This window comes from Ornithorhynchus anatinus, chromosome X1, assembly GCF_004115215.2.
Source record: "Ornithorhynchus anatinus isolate Pmale09 chromosome X1, mOrnAna1.pri.v4, whole genome shotgun sequence".
In the NCBI taxonomy this organism is placed as follows: domain Eukaryota; kingdom Metazoa; phylum Chordata; class Mammalia; order Monotremata; family Ornithorhynchidae; genus Ornithorhynchus; species Ornithorhynchus anatinus.
In genome coordinates, this window is record NC_041749.1 from 40,659,606 (window position 1) to 40,674,926 (window position 15,321).

The 15,321-nt window shown below is 59.3% G+C and overlaps 1 protein-coding gene across 2 annotated transcripts; it reads left to right on the plus strand.

The window, feature by feature from the left end:
• Window positions 1–3,297: 3,297 nt before the first annotated feature.
• Window positions 3,298–13,196, plus strand: IRF1 (interferon regulatory factor 1). 2 transcript variants are annotated; one of them, XM_029052007.2, is made up of 10 exons: window positions 3,298–3,388; window positions 5,846–5,937; window positions 6,660–6,759; window positions 7,707–7,883; window positions 8,123–8,172; window positions 8,356–8,491; window positions 9,007–9,129; window positions 9,970–10,019; window positions 10,821–10,953; window positions 11,929–13,196. In XM_029052007.2, exons 2-10 carry the CDS (start codon window positions 5,851–5,853, stop codon window positions 12,039–12,041), a joined length of 969 nt encoding a protein of 322 aa, XP_028907840.1. In that variant the 5' UTR covers window positions 3,298–3,388; window positions 5,846–5,850; the 3' UTR covers window positions 12,042–13,196. The 2 variants fall into 2 exon arrangements, with proteins under 2 accessions (XP_028907840.1, XP_028907841.1); XM_029052008.2 differs by lacking the exon at window positions 3,298–3,388 and adding an exon at window positions 4,086–4,477.
• The last annotated feature ends 2,125 nt before the right edge of the window (window positions 13,197–15,321 follow it).

The following is a 15,321-nucleotide window of genomic DNA, read 5'->3' on the forward strand; positions in this document are numbered from 1 at the left end:
AGTGGAAAGAGCCCAGGCTTTAGGAATCAGAGGTCATGGGTTCTAATCGCGGCTACGCCAATTGTCAGCTGTGTGACTTTGGGCAAGTCACTTCACTTCTCGGTGCCTCAGTGACCTCATCTGTAAAATGGGGATTAAGACTGCGAGCCTCACGTGGGACAACCTGATTACCCTGTATCTACCCCAGTGCTTAGAACAGTGCTTGGCACATAGTAAGCGCTTAACAAATACCAACATTATTATTATCTACCTGATTTCCCTTAATGGGAAGGAGGAGAGAGGAGGGAAGGAAGATGATGGGGCGAGGGGGAAAGCTGTCAAATGGCACTAGAACCGACCTGGCTTAGTGGCAAGATCATGGGCTTGGGAGCTGTGGGATGTGAGGAAGAGCCGGGATCAGAACTCGTGTCCTTCTGACTTCCAGGTCCATGCTCTAACCACTAGGCCATGCTGCTTCTCTGACTCCATGGAGTCAGCCAGCACGGTGGTGGACATGGGGCCCTGAGTGATGGAGCCGGGACTGTTCCCCGCAGCCTCGAGTCCGGCCCGACCCATAGGCTCCAGCCCCCGATCTCCGGAGAGGAGCCCTGAATGAGGACGGCGCCCATCGATCCGTCATCAGTGATATCTACTGAGTGTCCATTGTGGGTCCAAGCAAAGGACTGAACAGAGCTGGGTTTCTGACAGGGGCTATCGCCGGGGAGGCGGGGCGGGGGGAGGTGTTGGAGTAGGACCCTGCTCCTAAGCTCTTTCTCCTCCTCCTCTTCCCCATCCTCCTCTTCCTCCTCCTCTCCCTCCTCCTATTGGTCCTCCTCCTCCCAATCCTCCTCTCCCTCTTCCTTCTCCTCTCCCTCCTCCTCCTCCTCCTCTCCCTCCTCCTCCACCTCCTCCTCTTCCTCCTCCTCTTCCTCCTCCTCTTCCTCCCTCCTCCTCCTCCTCTCCCTCCTCCTCCTCCACCTCCTCCACTCCCTCCTCCTCCTCTTCTTCCTCCTCCTCTTCTTCCTCCTCCTCTCCTCCTCCTCCACTTCCTCTACTCCCTCCTCCTCCTCCTCCTCCACTCCCTCCTCCTCCTCTCCTCCTCCTCTTCTTCCTCCTCCTCCACTCCCTCCTCCTCCTCTTCTTCCTCCTCCTCCTCCTCCACCTCTCCCTCCTCCTCTCCCTCCTCCTCCTCTTCTTCCTCCTCCTCTTCTTCCTCCTCCTTCTCTCCCTCCCCACCTCCTCCTCTCCCTCCTCCTCCTCCTCTTCCTCTCCCTCCTCCACCTCTTCCTCTTCCTCCTCCTCTCCCTCTTCCTCCACCTCCTCCTCTCCCTCCCTCCTCCTCCTCCTCTCCCTCCACCTCTCCCTCCTCCTCCCCATCCTCCTCCTCCTCTCCCTCCTCCTCCACCTCTCCCTCCTCCTCCCCATCCTCCTCCTCTTCTTCCTCCTCCTTCTCTCCCTCCCCACCTCCTCTTCTCCCTCCTCCTCCACCTCCTCCTCCTCCCCATCCTCCTCCTCTTCTTCTTCCTCCTTCTCTTCCTCCACCTCCCCTCCCTTCTCCTCTCCCTGCTCCTCCACCTCTTCTTCCCTTCTCCTCTCCCTCCTCCTCTTCTTCCTCCTCCTCTTCCTCCTCCTCCTCTTCCTCCTCCTCCTCCTCCTCTCCCTCCTCCTCTCCTTCCTCCTCCTTCTCGGCCTGGGATCCCCGAGGGCGCCCCCTGGCGGCCGGACACTCCCAGGGGATGGTCAAAAGCGGACCAGAGAGGTTGTGACCTCGTCACGGTCCCACAGCAGGTCAAAGTTAGGGCACGGCTGTCGTGTCCCCGCCCATCCTCCTCCCCAGGACCAACTGCAATTCCGCACAGGGCAAAAAGGGCGGGGTGACCTCTCTTAGCCGTGGCCGCGGGCTCCCTGGGGGACACCCGCTGACCTGCCCTTTCCCCACCGCCCCCGGCCTCGGCACAGGGAACGAAGGAAAGGGAGAGACAGACAGAGAGAGAGGCAGAGAGAGAGAGAGAGAGAGAGAATATGACAGTTTGAGCAAAGTGCGAGGTGTAACTGCAGAGGAGTCCTCCCTTCTGGGGCATGGTGAGAAAATGAATAATTATAAAGTCGGGAGGTTTCCTGCTTGGAGTCTTGGTTCCTGTATTGCACGGCAGAGGGAGGGGAGAGACAGGCAGAGACAGAGAGAGAAGTGAAAAGTGAATATGACAGTTGGAGAAAAGTGAATATGACAATTTGAGCAGAGTGCGAGGCGATTCTGCAAAGTCCCCCTTCGGGAGGGTGAGGGGCGGGGGGGAGGTTGGATGGTGAGAAAGCGAATAATTATGAGATCGGGAGGTTTCCAAGGTTGGAGTCTTGGGTCTTTTCGAAAGGGCCGAGGAAGGGAAGAGAGAGACAGAGACAAAGAGACACAGAGAGAGAGAGAGAATATGACAATTTGAGCAAAGTGCGAGGCGATTCTGCAAAGTCCCCCTTCGGGGGGGGGGGGGGGGGGGGGAGGGACGGGCGGGGGAGGAATGGTGAGAAAGCGAATAATTATGAGATCGGGAGGTTTCCTGGTTGGAGTCTTGGGTCTTTTCGACAAGGCAAAGGAAGGGAGGGAGAGACAGAGACAGGGAGAGACAGAGAGACCCAGGGAGAGAGAGACAGCGAGAGAGACAGAGACAGACAGAGACAGAGACAGAGAGGCAGAGAGAAAGAGAGACAGAGACGGAGAGACAGAGACAGAGAGAAAGAGAGAGACAGGGAGAGACAGAGAGAGAGACAGAGACAGGGAGAAAGACAGGGAGAGAGACAGAGAGAGAGAGAGAGAGACAGGGAGACAGAGACAGGGAGAGAGAGACAGGGAGAAAGACAGGGAGAGAGACAGAGAGAGCGAGAGAGCCAGAGGACATGACAATTGGAGCAAAGTGCGAGGCGACTTCCTAAAGTCCCCGTTCTGGGGAGAGGGTGAGAAAATGCATAATTATGAGACGGGGAGGTTTCCTGGATGGAGTCTTGGGTCCTTTCTGCAGGAGGAGGAGGAGGAGGGGGAGGGAGGAGGAGGAGGGAGGCGGAGGAGGGAGGGAGGGAGGGAGGGGGAGGAGGGGGGGAGGGGGAGGAGGGGGAGGAGGGGGAGGAGGGGGAGGAGGAGGAGCGGGCGGAGGGCTCGGGGCGGCCGCGTACTTCCCCTTCGGCCTCTAGCTCTACAAAGGGCTGATTTCCCCGAAATGACGGCGGGGCGCGGGCCAATGGGCGGGTCGGCGGGTGGCCGGTGGGCGGGTCGGCGGCCCGGCTCCCCGCCGCGGGGAATCCCGCCGATTGTTTAGATTTACCGCCGGCTCCCCAGCCCGCCGGCCGCAGAGCGAGCGGCTCCTCGGCCGAGGCAGGACCTGTCCGCCCAGCTCCCCGCCGGCCGCGCCGCCGACCCGAGGTACCGGCCCGGGTGGGGTGCGGGGGGAAGGAGGGAAGGAAGGACCCCCCCCGACGGCCGGCCGGCCGGACTGCCAACCGGACGCCGACCGACCTGTGCATCCCCTGGCCCGCCGGCTTGACCGACGGCCGGCCGGTCGGACTGCCAACCGGACGCCGACCCACCCCCTGCCCCGACAGATCGACCGACGGCCGGCCGCACTTAGAAGGGGCCGGACCGCACACTGTAGACCGACCCACCGGCCGACCCCCTGCCCCGACAGATCGACCGACGGCCGGCCGCACTTAGAAGGGGCCGGACCGCACACTGTAGACCGACCCACCGGACGACCCCCTGCCCCGACAGATCGACCGACGGCCGGCCGCACTTACAAGGGGCCGGACCGCACACTGTAGACCGACCCACCGGACGACCCCCTGCCCCGACAGATCGACCGACGGCCGGCCGGTCCGCCGGCCGCACTTACGAGGGGCCGGACCGCGAACTGTAGACCGACCCACCGGCCGACCCCCTGCCCCGACAGAGGGCCGGTCCGCCGGCCGCACCTACGAGTAGCCGGCCGGCGGACCCTGGGCCCGCCGGCCGGCCGACCCCCTGCCCCGACGGCTCGACCGACGGACGGGCGGTCTCCCGGCCACGCGGACCGGTAGCCGACGGGCCCGAGCGTCGACCGACGGACGGAAAGCCCGCCGGCCGCGCTGACGGGTAGATGGACTCCGGACTTTAGACCGTAAGCTCGTCACGGGCGGGGAACGCGGCCGCCGGTTCCGTCAGCACGGTGCCCCGCGCACAGCGAGGGCTCGGTGGATACCGTCGGCCGGTCGACCGACGGACCGGTCGACGGACAGACTGGCTGCCCGGAGGACTGACGCGACGGGACGGGCGGAGGCGGACCGGAGGGGGCTTTTGAGGACGGGCTACCGACGCCCAGAGGGACACAGATCTGGGGGAGGCGGGGGCCGTCGGACGAGCTGAGCGACCCCAGGGAGTCCCACGGCTCGGCGGCGGTGGAGGCGGTGGTCGTGGAAGTCGCCGGAGCTGCTGTTGTTATTGTCGTTGGCAGTCACGGAACAGAGCGGAGTGGGGAAGGTTAGGCGGAACACATTTCGCGTTGGGCAGAGTAGAGGGGGAAAGGGAAAAAAGCCAAGTGTCGATGCCAGGCGGGCATGAGAGGGGAGGTGGTCGTTGGAGGGCCCGCCTGGCCGGGGCAGGGGTCGGCGGCGGGTCGGCGTGGCGGGCACGGCCAGGGCGCGGGCAGGGGGCGGTTGGTTGTCACTTCGGCAGGCCGGTTGCCAGGCTGAGCTCAGTCGGGGTGGCGGTGAGCATTGTCGACGAAACCCAAGTCGAGAGAACCGAGTTTGGTGGGAAGCAGCTCGCCGCCCTCTGGGTTTGAGCCCTGCCCGGGCTGGACAACATATGTGTCCACGGCGAGGTTCTGGCAGGCTCAGGGGCCTCCCCGTTTCTCTTGGGCCTGGCTCCCCAGGAGCGAGAGTCAGGAAGCTGGAGAGGGAGGGGCCTGGGGAAGTAAGCGGCTACTGGGCCATCAGGTTGTGAACCACCTAGGCAGAGCTACAAACCCTCAGGCTCCTCCCAGTTTGATCGAGCTGATCCGTTGGCCAGGATATTTGCATAAAACCAGTGCACTGGACCCCGGGGCTTGCAGTTAGCCCACTGGGGGAACTAGAGGGATGCACGGTGGGCCCCTCCCTCCGCCCCTCCTCCCCCCCCATCCCCGACCAGGTGGCTGCACAATCCCAGGGAATAGAGGAACTTTGTGGCGACAGCAGCGAGTCAGCAAAGGGAGAGACAGACTGCAGGAAAACCGCGCTCTCGTCGGCCCCCCGAGAAGCTGCAGGTGCTCGATCTTCCAGGAGGCCAGTCTCCCCTAGAAGGGAAGACGCGGGGAGCAGTGTATAATTAGAGCTGTCTCGCTAGGTAGCGAGGCAGTCCGAGAGAATGGTCTGGTTGTAGGGCTCAAAGTATGGTGTAGGAAATGCTGTCGTTTTCCTTTTCAAGATAAAAAGGAAAGACTCTGGAGGCAAGGAGTGATTAGTTTGGGCCAGAGGTTCGGTGGGAGATGGAAGGTCACCCTTATGCCATGGGGTGGCGCAGAAATGAGACACCTCCCACCCCCCAGACCCCTGAACTTTCCCAAAGAGTGTGGTTCTGGGAATAAATTGCGGGTTCCAGGCTTCTGGGCCTGCGTTCTCTTGCGAGAGAAAGTCTTCCGTTCATCTTATTGTATCCCCCTGGGGTTGGAGTGGAGGCAGACTCAGGATCAAAGGTCGTTCACGCTGGGAGCTGCAGCCCGGTGCTGGGGCACCAAATGGCTTTTTCAGAAGTTTATCTCGGTCCTGTGTGTGTGCATGCGTGCGCGTGCGTGTGCATGCGTGAGCGTGCGTGTGCCCGCGCCTGATAGGTGAAATTCACCTCCTTCTTTCCAATCTCATTTCCCAGGCAACATGCCGACAACACGAATGCGCATGAGACCCTGGCTGGAGTTGCAGATCAATTCCAATCAGATCCCAGGCCTTACGTGGATCAATAAGGTGAATGTCTTGGGGTGGCTGGGGACGGGGTGTGATGCTTGGACCCTAGGCTGGACTCCAAGATCCCCAGGGGAAACCAAACGGCGAGAGGGCTCTCTCTGTGCTCAAAGCCGTGGCTCGCCTTACTCTACAAAAACTCTTGGGCCCAACGAGAAGTACTCTGGGAGATGTTGGGAGGGAGGGAGAGGAGGAGGGGCAGGTGAACCAAGATGCCTCACAAGTGTCCAATCCGCAGAGCCCGGCTCCCCTTCCGCCCCACTTCACTGCTTGTCAGTGAAACAGCTGTTCGCTGTAGCCTCTGCCTGCTTGTCCGTCCCCCTGGGTCCAACTGGCGGGGAGGGACGGTCCCTGGGATAGCGGTGCTTCCGCGCCAGGATCAGACACCCCTGTACCACTCGATGGCACCCTGATTCTTGGGCAGATGGTGCACCAGAGTTACCTTCCGCTTCTGCTCTTGAAATCCTGGCAAACCGAGGGAAAATTCCCTGGTAGGATCAGAGACTCCTGGGGCAGGAGGGCAGGAGGGAAGGGCACCGCTCCCTTGGCCTGAGAGACGTTCCCCAACGGCCAAACTCAAAGACTGGTAAATGCCATTCCGTTGCCCACGTTGGACTCCCTCGTGCCAATAGCACGAGGAGCCCATCTTTCCCGTCGGGATCCTTCCCACCCTCTTCGGCTCTTTGGATTCACGACAGATCCCAATGTGTCTGTTTAAAACACAGGAGGAGATGATATTCCAAATCCCATGGAAACACGCCGCCAAGCACGGCTGGGACATCAACAAAGATGCCTGTCTCTTCCGGAGTTGGGCCATCCACACTGGTAAGTCAGTCAATCAGTCTGTCATATTTATTGAGCGCTTACTGTGTGCTAAGCACTTGGGAGGGTACAGTATAACAATATCACAGACACGTTCCCTGCCTACAATGAGCTTACAGTCTAGAGGACTGTATTTGGCCCTGCATGCTGGAGGGGACTGATCGTGATGGGAGGAAGCCAGGGAACATCACCTTCCCAATAGCTCCGAGGGGAGAGGAGGCCTTGGGAGGCTTTTTTATTTCATTATTTAACGGAAAATAATTTGAAAGTTTGGAAGTGCTCTGAATCTGAGGGAGACACTCCCCAGAGCCCGTGGGAAGCCGAAAGAATTTTTTTCAATTCCACATCATAATTTGGGTGATGTTGGATAAGCACAGTGGGCCAGGTACTGTATTGAGTGTTAGGGGAGATTCAAAATAATCAGTCCCTGTTCCCTAAGGACTTAGAGTCTTAGGGGGAGAGAGAGAACAGGTAGTGAATCCCCATTGTACAGATGAGGAAGCTGAGGCTCGGAGAGGTTAAGTGACTGGCCCCAGGGTACCGAACAGGCAAGTAGCGGAGCTGGGGTTAGAACCCAGGTCTCCCAACTTCCAGACCCGTGCTCTCTCCACCAGGTCAGGCAACTTCTCAAGCTCCACCGAGGGCCCCTCACTGTGCTGCAGATTCTGGGACTGTCCCTATTTAGGTGCACCAAGCGGGCAGGAGATCTCAGGGCTGCGGGGCTGAAGGAGACCCCGCCTGCTCAACGAACCCACAGCTCGGGATTGCTCCTGCCTAGTCCACATCGCCCTGTCCGACCCCCAGATCAGGTCGGGGATCACCTATTCAGAGAAACGGTTTCCCTAAGAGGGATCGGCCTTCAGGCCCCTTCCCCTTGGGCTGGAGGGGCAGACCGTCTCCAGAAGGACTCAGAGGCCCTGGGCATGAAAGGCTGCTCCTCTGGCCCCCAGGGAGATACAAGGTCGGAGAAAAGGAGCCAGACCCCAAGACCTGGAAGGCCAACTTCCGCTGCGCCATGAACTCCCTGCCCGACATCGAGGAGGTGAAGGACCAGAGCAGGAACAAAGGCTCCACTGCCGTCCGCGTCTATCGGATGCTTCCGCCTTTGTCCAAGAGCCAGAGAAAAGGTGAAGGGGAAGGCGGGGTCCACCAGAGCACCCGGGTTTAGAGCAGCCCTGGATGGGGGAAGCCCTCCACGGCAGGTTACGCCCCCTGTCGACTTGGGGGAGGGGCGTGGAGGAAGAGGAAGCACTGAAATTGCTTCAAAATCGTGGGCGGTGGGGGGTAGGGGGAAAAGTGGGGACTGGCCTGGATGTTCTTCTACTTTTTCGCCACCTGACCCGCTCCACGTTCTCTCCTTGAACAGAGAGAAAGACCAAGACCTCAAGAGACTCCAGAAACAAGAATAAGAGAAAGGTATGTGTGCGTACGTTTGCGCGTGTGTGCATGCGTGCGTGTGTTTGTGTGTGTGTGTGCACGTGGGTGCGTGCTGCCTTCCCCACCCCAAGCCCAATCTCAGTTGGCTGGGGCAAAGGCGAAGAGCCTCGGGCGCGTGGAAAGCAACAGCTTGGAGGTTAAAGCTGTCCCATCTCCTTGCAGGTGTATGAAGAGTTCAGCCCGGAGGCCAAGTCAGAAGCATTAAACAGCTCCACACTACCAGATGACCACAACGGTTACACAGCTCACAACTATGCCGTACAGGAAGCCGAGGTCGAGAGCACATCCATCACTTTAGGTGAGGTTCCTGCTTCTGCTGATAAAACCTCCCTCGCCGCCTCCCGCCCGCCCCCCCCCCCCGGCGTCGACTCCCCTCGGGTTGCTAGAAACGGGCCTCGGAGGAGGGCCTCTTCCCTCTGGGGGCTTTTGCGCCGACTGGCAGAGCTCACGGTGGCGGTGGCGGGGGCCGGGGCCCGCTCAATGATTAACCCCCGGTTAGTTAAGCCTATCGATTTGTTTTATTTCTTGGGTCCAAAAGACACTTGATACTCCGTAACTGGAGGTGCCAGAGCACGCTCTCCTAACGCAGCGCGGCTACAGCTTGGGGGAAGCCAAGCTTGTTTATCTTCCGAGGGCTCTGGGGCCGTCCATGGGGCCACGCCCTACCGGGGGGGGGGGGGGGTGGCAGGCGGGAGGAGGGCGTCGGGGCCCGAGGAGCCCAAGGGCTGAGGCCAGAAGGGCGGGGGCCGCGCGTCTCCGAGGCCCTCCGGACCCCAGGCTCCGCCCGACCCTCGGTTCTGTCCTGCCCCTCAGATCTGTCCCCCTGCGAAGTCAGCCCCTCTCTGACCGACTGGAGGGCCCCGATGGAGATCCTGGCCGACAGCACCAATGACATGTACCACTTCCAGGTCTCGCCGATGCCCTCCAGCTCTGACGGTGGGTGCCCTTGCCTGCCGGGCGGGCCCGCGGCTCGCCTCGATTACCTGCTTCTGGGGCGGTGGGGCACTGGGGGGGAGGGGGTGGGCCCTGATCGGCGTAGGGGCTGAGTCGGAGCAGAGTGCCGCGGAGGTTCCAGTCCCCCGCCCCGCCCCCCGCCCGGCCTAGATCCCTAGGTGGTTTGAGGTGACTATCGGGATCCCCCGGCCAGGAGGTTCAATGCCCTCCCACTCCACTTCCTACTTCCAAAGGGGAAGGTTGGCGGACAGCAGCCAGACAGCGAGCTCTCCCCTTCCCCTTGCCACCAGAGCCCGGCTCCTCGTGGAGACCACAGGGAGTATTTGCTCTCTCCATCTCCCCCTCCCCAGTCGCTCTCCCTGGAACACCTGTTGCCCAGAGCGGGTGCTCGGCGGCAACCCCGCTACAGCAGCGGCAGCGACCTACTCACCTAAGGCTGCTAGGGAGAGGATGTGTGGTTGAGGCGAGGCTCTTAGAAGTTCGACTGTTTTGGAGAGCAGAAGCAGTTTGCTTGTTTGACCGGTTTCCTGTTTAAAGGCCCCGTTTCACCCCGACGTCAGTGGAAGCTTCGCGCCCCACTGCTGTGGGGCTGGGGCCATTGGGCATGCTCACCCAAAACCTATGTGTGGGAAGGGGAAGACAGGGTGGAGGGAGGGGGCGGGGGGGGCGGGGGAAGCGGGGAGGTGCCTGGAGCCGGGGAGGTTTGTGGCGGGGGTGGGGTGGTGTTGGAGAGAGTGGGTGCGGCCTGCCGGCGGCACACTCTTCCTGAGGAGAGCTCGGGGTCGACTCACAGCTGCCCTATCTCCGTTTCGTTCTGTGCAGCGGCCACTGATGAGGACGAGGAAGAGAAAATCCCGGAGGAGATCATCAAGGTAAGACGCGGTGCTCTTCCGAGGGGCATCTGATCGCTAGTGGTCGGGCCAGTGAGGGAAACCCAGCCTGTGGCTAGTCCCTCGGGCCCTCGCCCGCACCTAAGCCCCACAGCCTCCCCCACACCCACACACCAGGCCGGGAGCCCAGAGCATTGCTCTTCAGTAGCCAAGGGGGCTGGCAAGGCATGGGCAGAGGGGAGTAGCCTGTCTTCAGGGAAGCGTGTGCCTGGGGCCCGTTTCCCATTCCCTGGTCGGACCCACGCTCCCCTCTACCCGCCATAGAGCCAGGGTGCTCTCTGGGGAGAGGAAGTCCTTCAGTCAGGCGAAAAGAGCCGACTCGCTCTGGAGTCGGGCCTCTCCCCAGAGACCTATGCAGGGTGGAGACGGCCTGCAAAGTCTTGCAAGAGGTGGGTGTCTCCCCCAGCCCAGGGCCTTTTGGTCTCTCTCCATGAGGAAGGTGGGCGGGCTGGGAGTCTCCGCCGGCACTGACAGCATGGATGAGAGCCTCAGGCTTAGCTAGAGGTCGGGAACCCGGCTGGCCCAGCCTGGAAGCCTCACCCCCCACCTTCTGGCCCAGGGCAGGCCCAGGGCTGGCCCGAGCAGGGCAACTAATAGAGAGTAGGTCTGGGAAAGCCTTGCCCTCTAGTCCTACCCGCTGGGCTCAAACAGCATCACCTCTGACATCCCTGACAGTGGCTCGAGGGAGTTGAGCGTGGACAGCAGGAGAGGCCTATTGCCCACTGGAGAAAGGAGAAAAGCAAAACTAACAGGCCGCCTGCCTGCCTGCCTTGTCGTTCCCAGCTAATAGAGCAGTCGGAATGGCAGCCCACGAACATCGGCGGCAAAGGCTACCTGCTCAACGAGCCCGGGGCTCAAACCATCTACAACGACTTCAGCTGCAAAGAGGAGGATCGGGACATCGATACCACGGGAGGTAAGGAGTTCTTTTGGGGCCGAGACCACCTGGCTGCGAGGCCGAGAGGGGACAACCGTCCTTTTCCTCCTAAATAAAGTGGTGCGGACAGGCCCAAGGCAAGGCCGAGAATGGACAACTGTCCTTTCCCCCTAGGTAAAGGGGTGCAGGCAAGGATGAAAATGGACAACCGTCCTTTCCCCCTAGTTAAAGGGGAGTGGCAGCAAGGCTGAGAATGGACAATTATCCTTTTCCCTTAGGTCAAGGTGTACAGACAGCCCTGTGGGCGATTAATTGATAGATTAATCACATTTATTGAATGCTTCCTGTAGGCAGAGCACTGAACTCCTGCTTGGGAGAGAACAATATAGCAGTTGGTAGACACGTTCACTGCCCACAGTGAGCTTGCAGTCAAGAGGGGGAGACAGACATTAATAAATATATGAATTACCGATATTTACCTAAGTGCTGTCGGGCTGAGGATGGGGTGAATAAAGGGTGCAAAATCCAAGTGCAAGGGCGATGGAGAAGAGAGTGGGAGAAAGGGAAATGAGGGCTTAGTCAGGGAAAGCCTCTTGGAAGAGATGTGCTTTTAAAAAGGTTTTGATCAGAACAGCAGCAGCAAAATGCCACCTGGGTTTTCAGATAGTTCCCGAATGCTTGGAGTTATATTCCAAGGACTCCTTAAAAAACAGTCCTCCGAAATGCCCCTAAAAGCAATCTGGCACCATTGTCTTCTTCTCCTGTGCTCCGAGGGGCCAGGCAGCAGAGCGCTGGGCCCATCGCTCATCTAGGGAGACCGAAAGCTGCCTGGGGTTTGGGGTGGCCGTCCTCAAACTGGAAGAGAAGACTCACCATTTCTGCTGTGAATCTGCATCCCCAGGTAGAAGGCAGAGCCGGCAGAGGCAACGAGGGCCGTGGTTCACGCCCAACCAACCTCTTTCTCCGCTGACGGCCTCCACTCACTCACACGTGTCTCCTCTCCTTTCCTCTCAGGGGACATCGAGCTGAATTTCACTGACCTGAAAAGCTTGGACCCCACCTGGATGGACTCCATGCTGACCCTCGTCCGGCCCCCCAACATCCAAGCCATCTCCTGCAGCTTGTAGTCCCGGCGCTTTCCTTCCCGAGAGATGGTCGGGACGGCTTCAGCCGCAGGGAGACTCACGGACCCACAGCCCGGCCGGGCGGAATCTCGGAGGCGAAGGGCCGTGGGAGAGAGGAGGAATGAGTCGGATCACGCTTTGACTAAGGAGGACGGTGAAGGGGCGGCGGCTCCGGAAGCCGAGTTCTCTGAGCCTCGTTATGGACCGGACTGTCTGAGCTGGGGGCGTCGCAGGGCTTGAGATGCAGAGAGCTCACCCCCGCGGGCTTGAGAAGCGGCAGCTCGGGGCTCCCCCACCCCTGACTTGCCCCCGTCCATCCCCGGACCTCACGGTCCCCTTTTCCACAGACGGATTGGGGGCTGGACACCGGCCCTCTCTGGTGTCCCAAAGAACCCAGGGCGGTGTGTGCGGTGGACCGTGAGTCCCCGGCACAGCTGCCGTTAGCTCTCCCGACAGCCAAGAGCAGCAGCTGTTGCCAACCTTTTTTTTTTTTTTTTTTTGCACTAAGAAGGCTCCCATTTCCTGACCAATTGCACTAAAGGCGGATGGCTGAGCCAGCACCCAGCTCCGTTGCCAGCCAGCCGGACCCCTCGGCCTCATAAACGCGTTCAAAGACAGTGAAACGTGAAGGAAAAGAAAGGATTCCTCTACGGGGCTCCGCTTCCTCTGAGCCTTCTGAATAGCAAGGAAACTTACTCCCACCTCAGCTCTGCTCTGGCCTTCTGCGTGCCCACCCGTCCTCTCCATGGCACCCCCGCTTCCTCACCCCACCACGCTCCCGGCTCTCTTCCTCCGTACTCGGTCCAGAGCTCCGTATGGGGAGACCCACACTAATGGCTTTCTGGGGACCCTCTCCCATTTGCATTTATTTATGTAGTTAGTGCCTTCACCAGTTCCGGCCCAGGCACCGCAATACTAAATGTCATGAAGTACTGTGTGGTCGGGCCCCGGGCCGGTGCCTCGACCTGGATCGGAGGAGAGGAGAGAAGAGGAGAACAGAAGAGAGGAGACAAAAGGCCAGGGTGGCTCTGGCTTCATCCTGCAAATTGAATAGTGTCAAATCACTAAGGAATGTGTGTGATTGCATGTACATACCATGTAAATAGTTTGTGTAAAATGTTTTTGATAAAAAAAATTAAATGTTTCCATGGAATGTGGTGCCGAATTGTGTGTTATTGGGCTGGGAATTCCTGAGTGTGTTATTTTGCAGTTTTGGTGTGTGTTTTTTAAACTAGTTAAGTGCTTATTATGTGCCAGGCTCCATACTATGCCCGGGGCTAGAAACGAGCAAATCATATTGCACCGAGTCCGTGTACCACATGGGGCTCCGCGTCTTAATCTCCATTTTACCGATGAGGTAACTGAGGCACAGAGAAGTGAAGTGGCTTGCCCAAGGGCACAAAGCTGACAGACAAGCGGCAGAGCCGGGATAAGAACCCAGGTTAGCTTGGAGATGGCCTGGATGTTGTCTGGTCGGTCGTTGGGGTGCTCTTTCATCCCTAGTTTGAAAAAGATTCTGGTCTGGCCCATCCTCAGGGAGCTCAAGCGGGGAGACGCGAGATGACTCTGACCCGCAAAGACCAGTGGGGATGGTGTGATCTCTGTCCCATGGGGAGAGTGAGGCCATGGGATGTTATAAAACCCAAGCTGAGGGAGACCGCTCCATCTAGAACTCGCCCCAAGGGGCTGTGAGCCATGGCTGCTCTAGAACACACCTCCACCAGGGTGTGGATGTTCTAGAACCAACCACGCTGAGGGAGTGGGGTGTTCCACAAAGCGGCAGAAGTTTCTCAACCCCGCATTATAGGTCAACAAAAGTTAAAACTCCAGGGGGCTTCAACCGAGCCCTTTGACCAGGACCCCATCGATATTAAAGTCATCCCTGGGCTCACCTCCTCTTTCAATAGGTGTCTCCTGGTTCCTGGCCTTCTAGGGGGGGAATCTGCCTGGGACCAGGAGGTTCCCACTCCTCCCCTAACCTGCACAGAGGGCTGGGGTCTGGGAGACTGCTCATTTGATGCTTTCCTCCAAAGCACCCGTGGGCTGGGGTGGAGTTGTCCAGGGTTTTGTGGGAATTAGGCTACCTGAGAAGAGTCCCAAGGCTCCGAAGTGGCTCCTGTTTTCACCGGGTCCTGTGAGGAGGACACAGTGGGTCTGGAGCGAGGGAAGGGTTCAGGGGCCCCTGTGTAGAAGTTGCATGGCCTAGTGGGTAGAGCACAGGAGTCAGACGGTCGTGGGTTCTAGTCCCGACCCTGCCACTTGTCTGCTTTATGACCTTGGGCAAGTCACTTAACTTCTCTGGGCCTCAGTTCCCTCATCTATAAGGTGGGGATTAAGACTGTGAGACCTACATGGGACAGGGACTGTGTCTAACCCGACTATCCTGTGTCCACGTCAGAGTTTAGAACAGGGTCTGGCACATAGTAAGTGCTTAAATGCCATAATAATTATAATTGTTATTATTAGAAATAGTAGACTCAGGAAGACTTCCTCCAAACGGCACGTTGGAGGTCATCACGCCACACTGCATGCTCAGCGAGGTGCACAACTCACAGGGCTTGGTGCCCACAGGCACTGTGGCCACCCCAGGAGAGGTCCTGATCCAGACTGGCTGTTTGGGAACCGGGCTTCTCTTTGGGAGTTTCTGCCCGGGTTAAGGCTGGTTGGGCGAAGCAAAGCCCGGTATGGGAAAGACGGTATGGGGGTGTGGTGATCCATTTTTCCCTGGACAGGATCCTCAACTCCATGCTTTCCCCCAAGGATTGCCTCCCCAGCCCCCAGCTCCAGTCAGTCGGTCAATCGTATTTCTCGAGCACTTACTCTATGCAGGGCACTGTACTAAGTGCTTGGGAGGGTACAATATAAAGTGAGGGTTGCCTGCCGCTCCTTAGGGACTTCACTACAGTGGCTAAGCTTTCTCAGAAGTCCCACTGGGGAGAGAGTGTGGTTCCACCTCATCTCCCATTCTTCTTTTCGCCCCTCACTCTGGGCGGTGGTGGAGCTGGGCAGAAGGAAAGCCAGCAGACTGGGGGCCGGTCTCTGCTCCCCCAGATGTCTCCCCATGCAGCCTTGGACAAGTCCCTTCACTGCAAAAAGGAGTCAGGCATGCATCCCTTCCCCGTCAGAGGCATCAGAGGACCCAGGGAGACAGGAGCGGGAAGGAGCTTCTGGGGGGAAGTTGCACAGGTGTCTGGCACAGTCGCTGCTGAGTTCCAGGAACCCAAGCTCCCCTATCTTCTTACCCCCTGACTCAAGGGCCTGGCCTCAGCATTTCCATAATCCC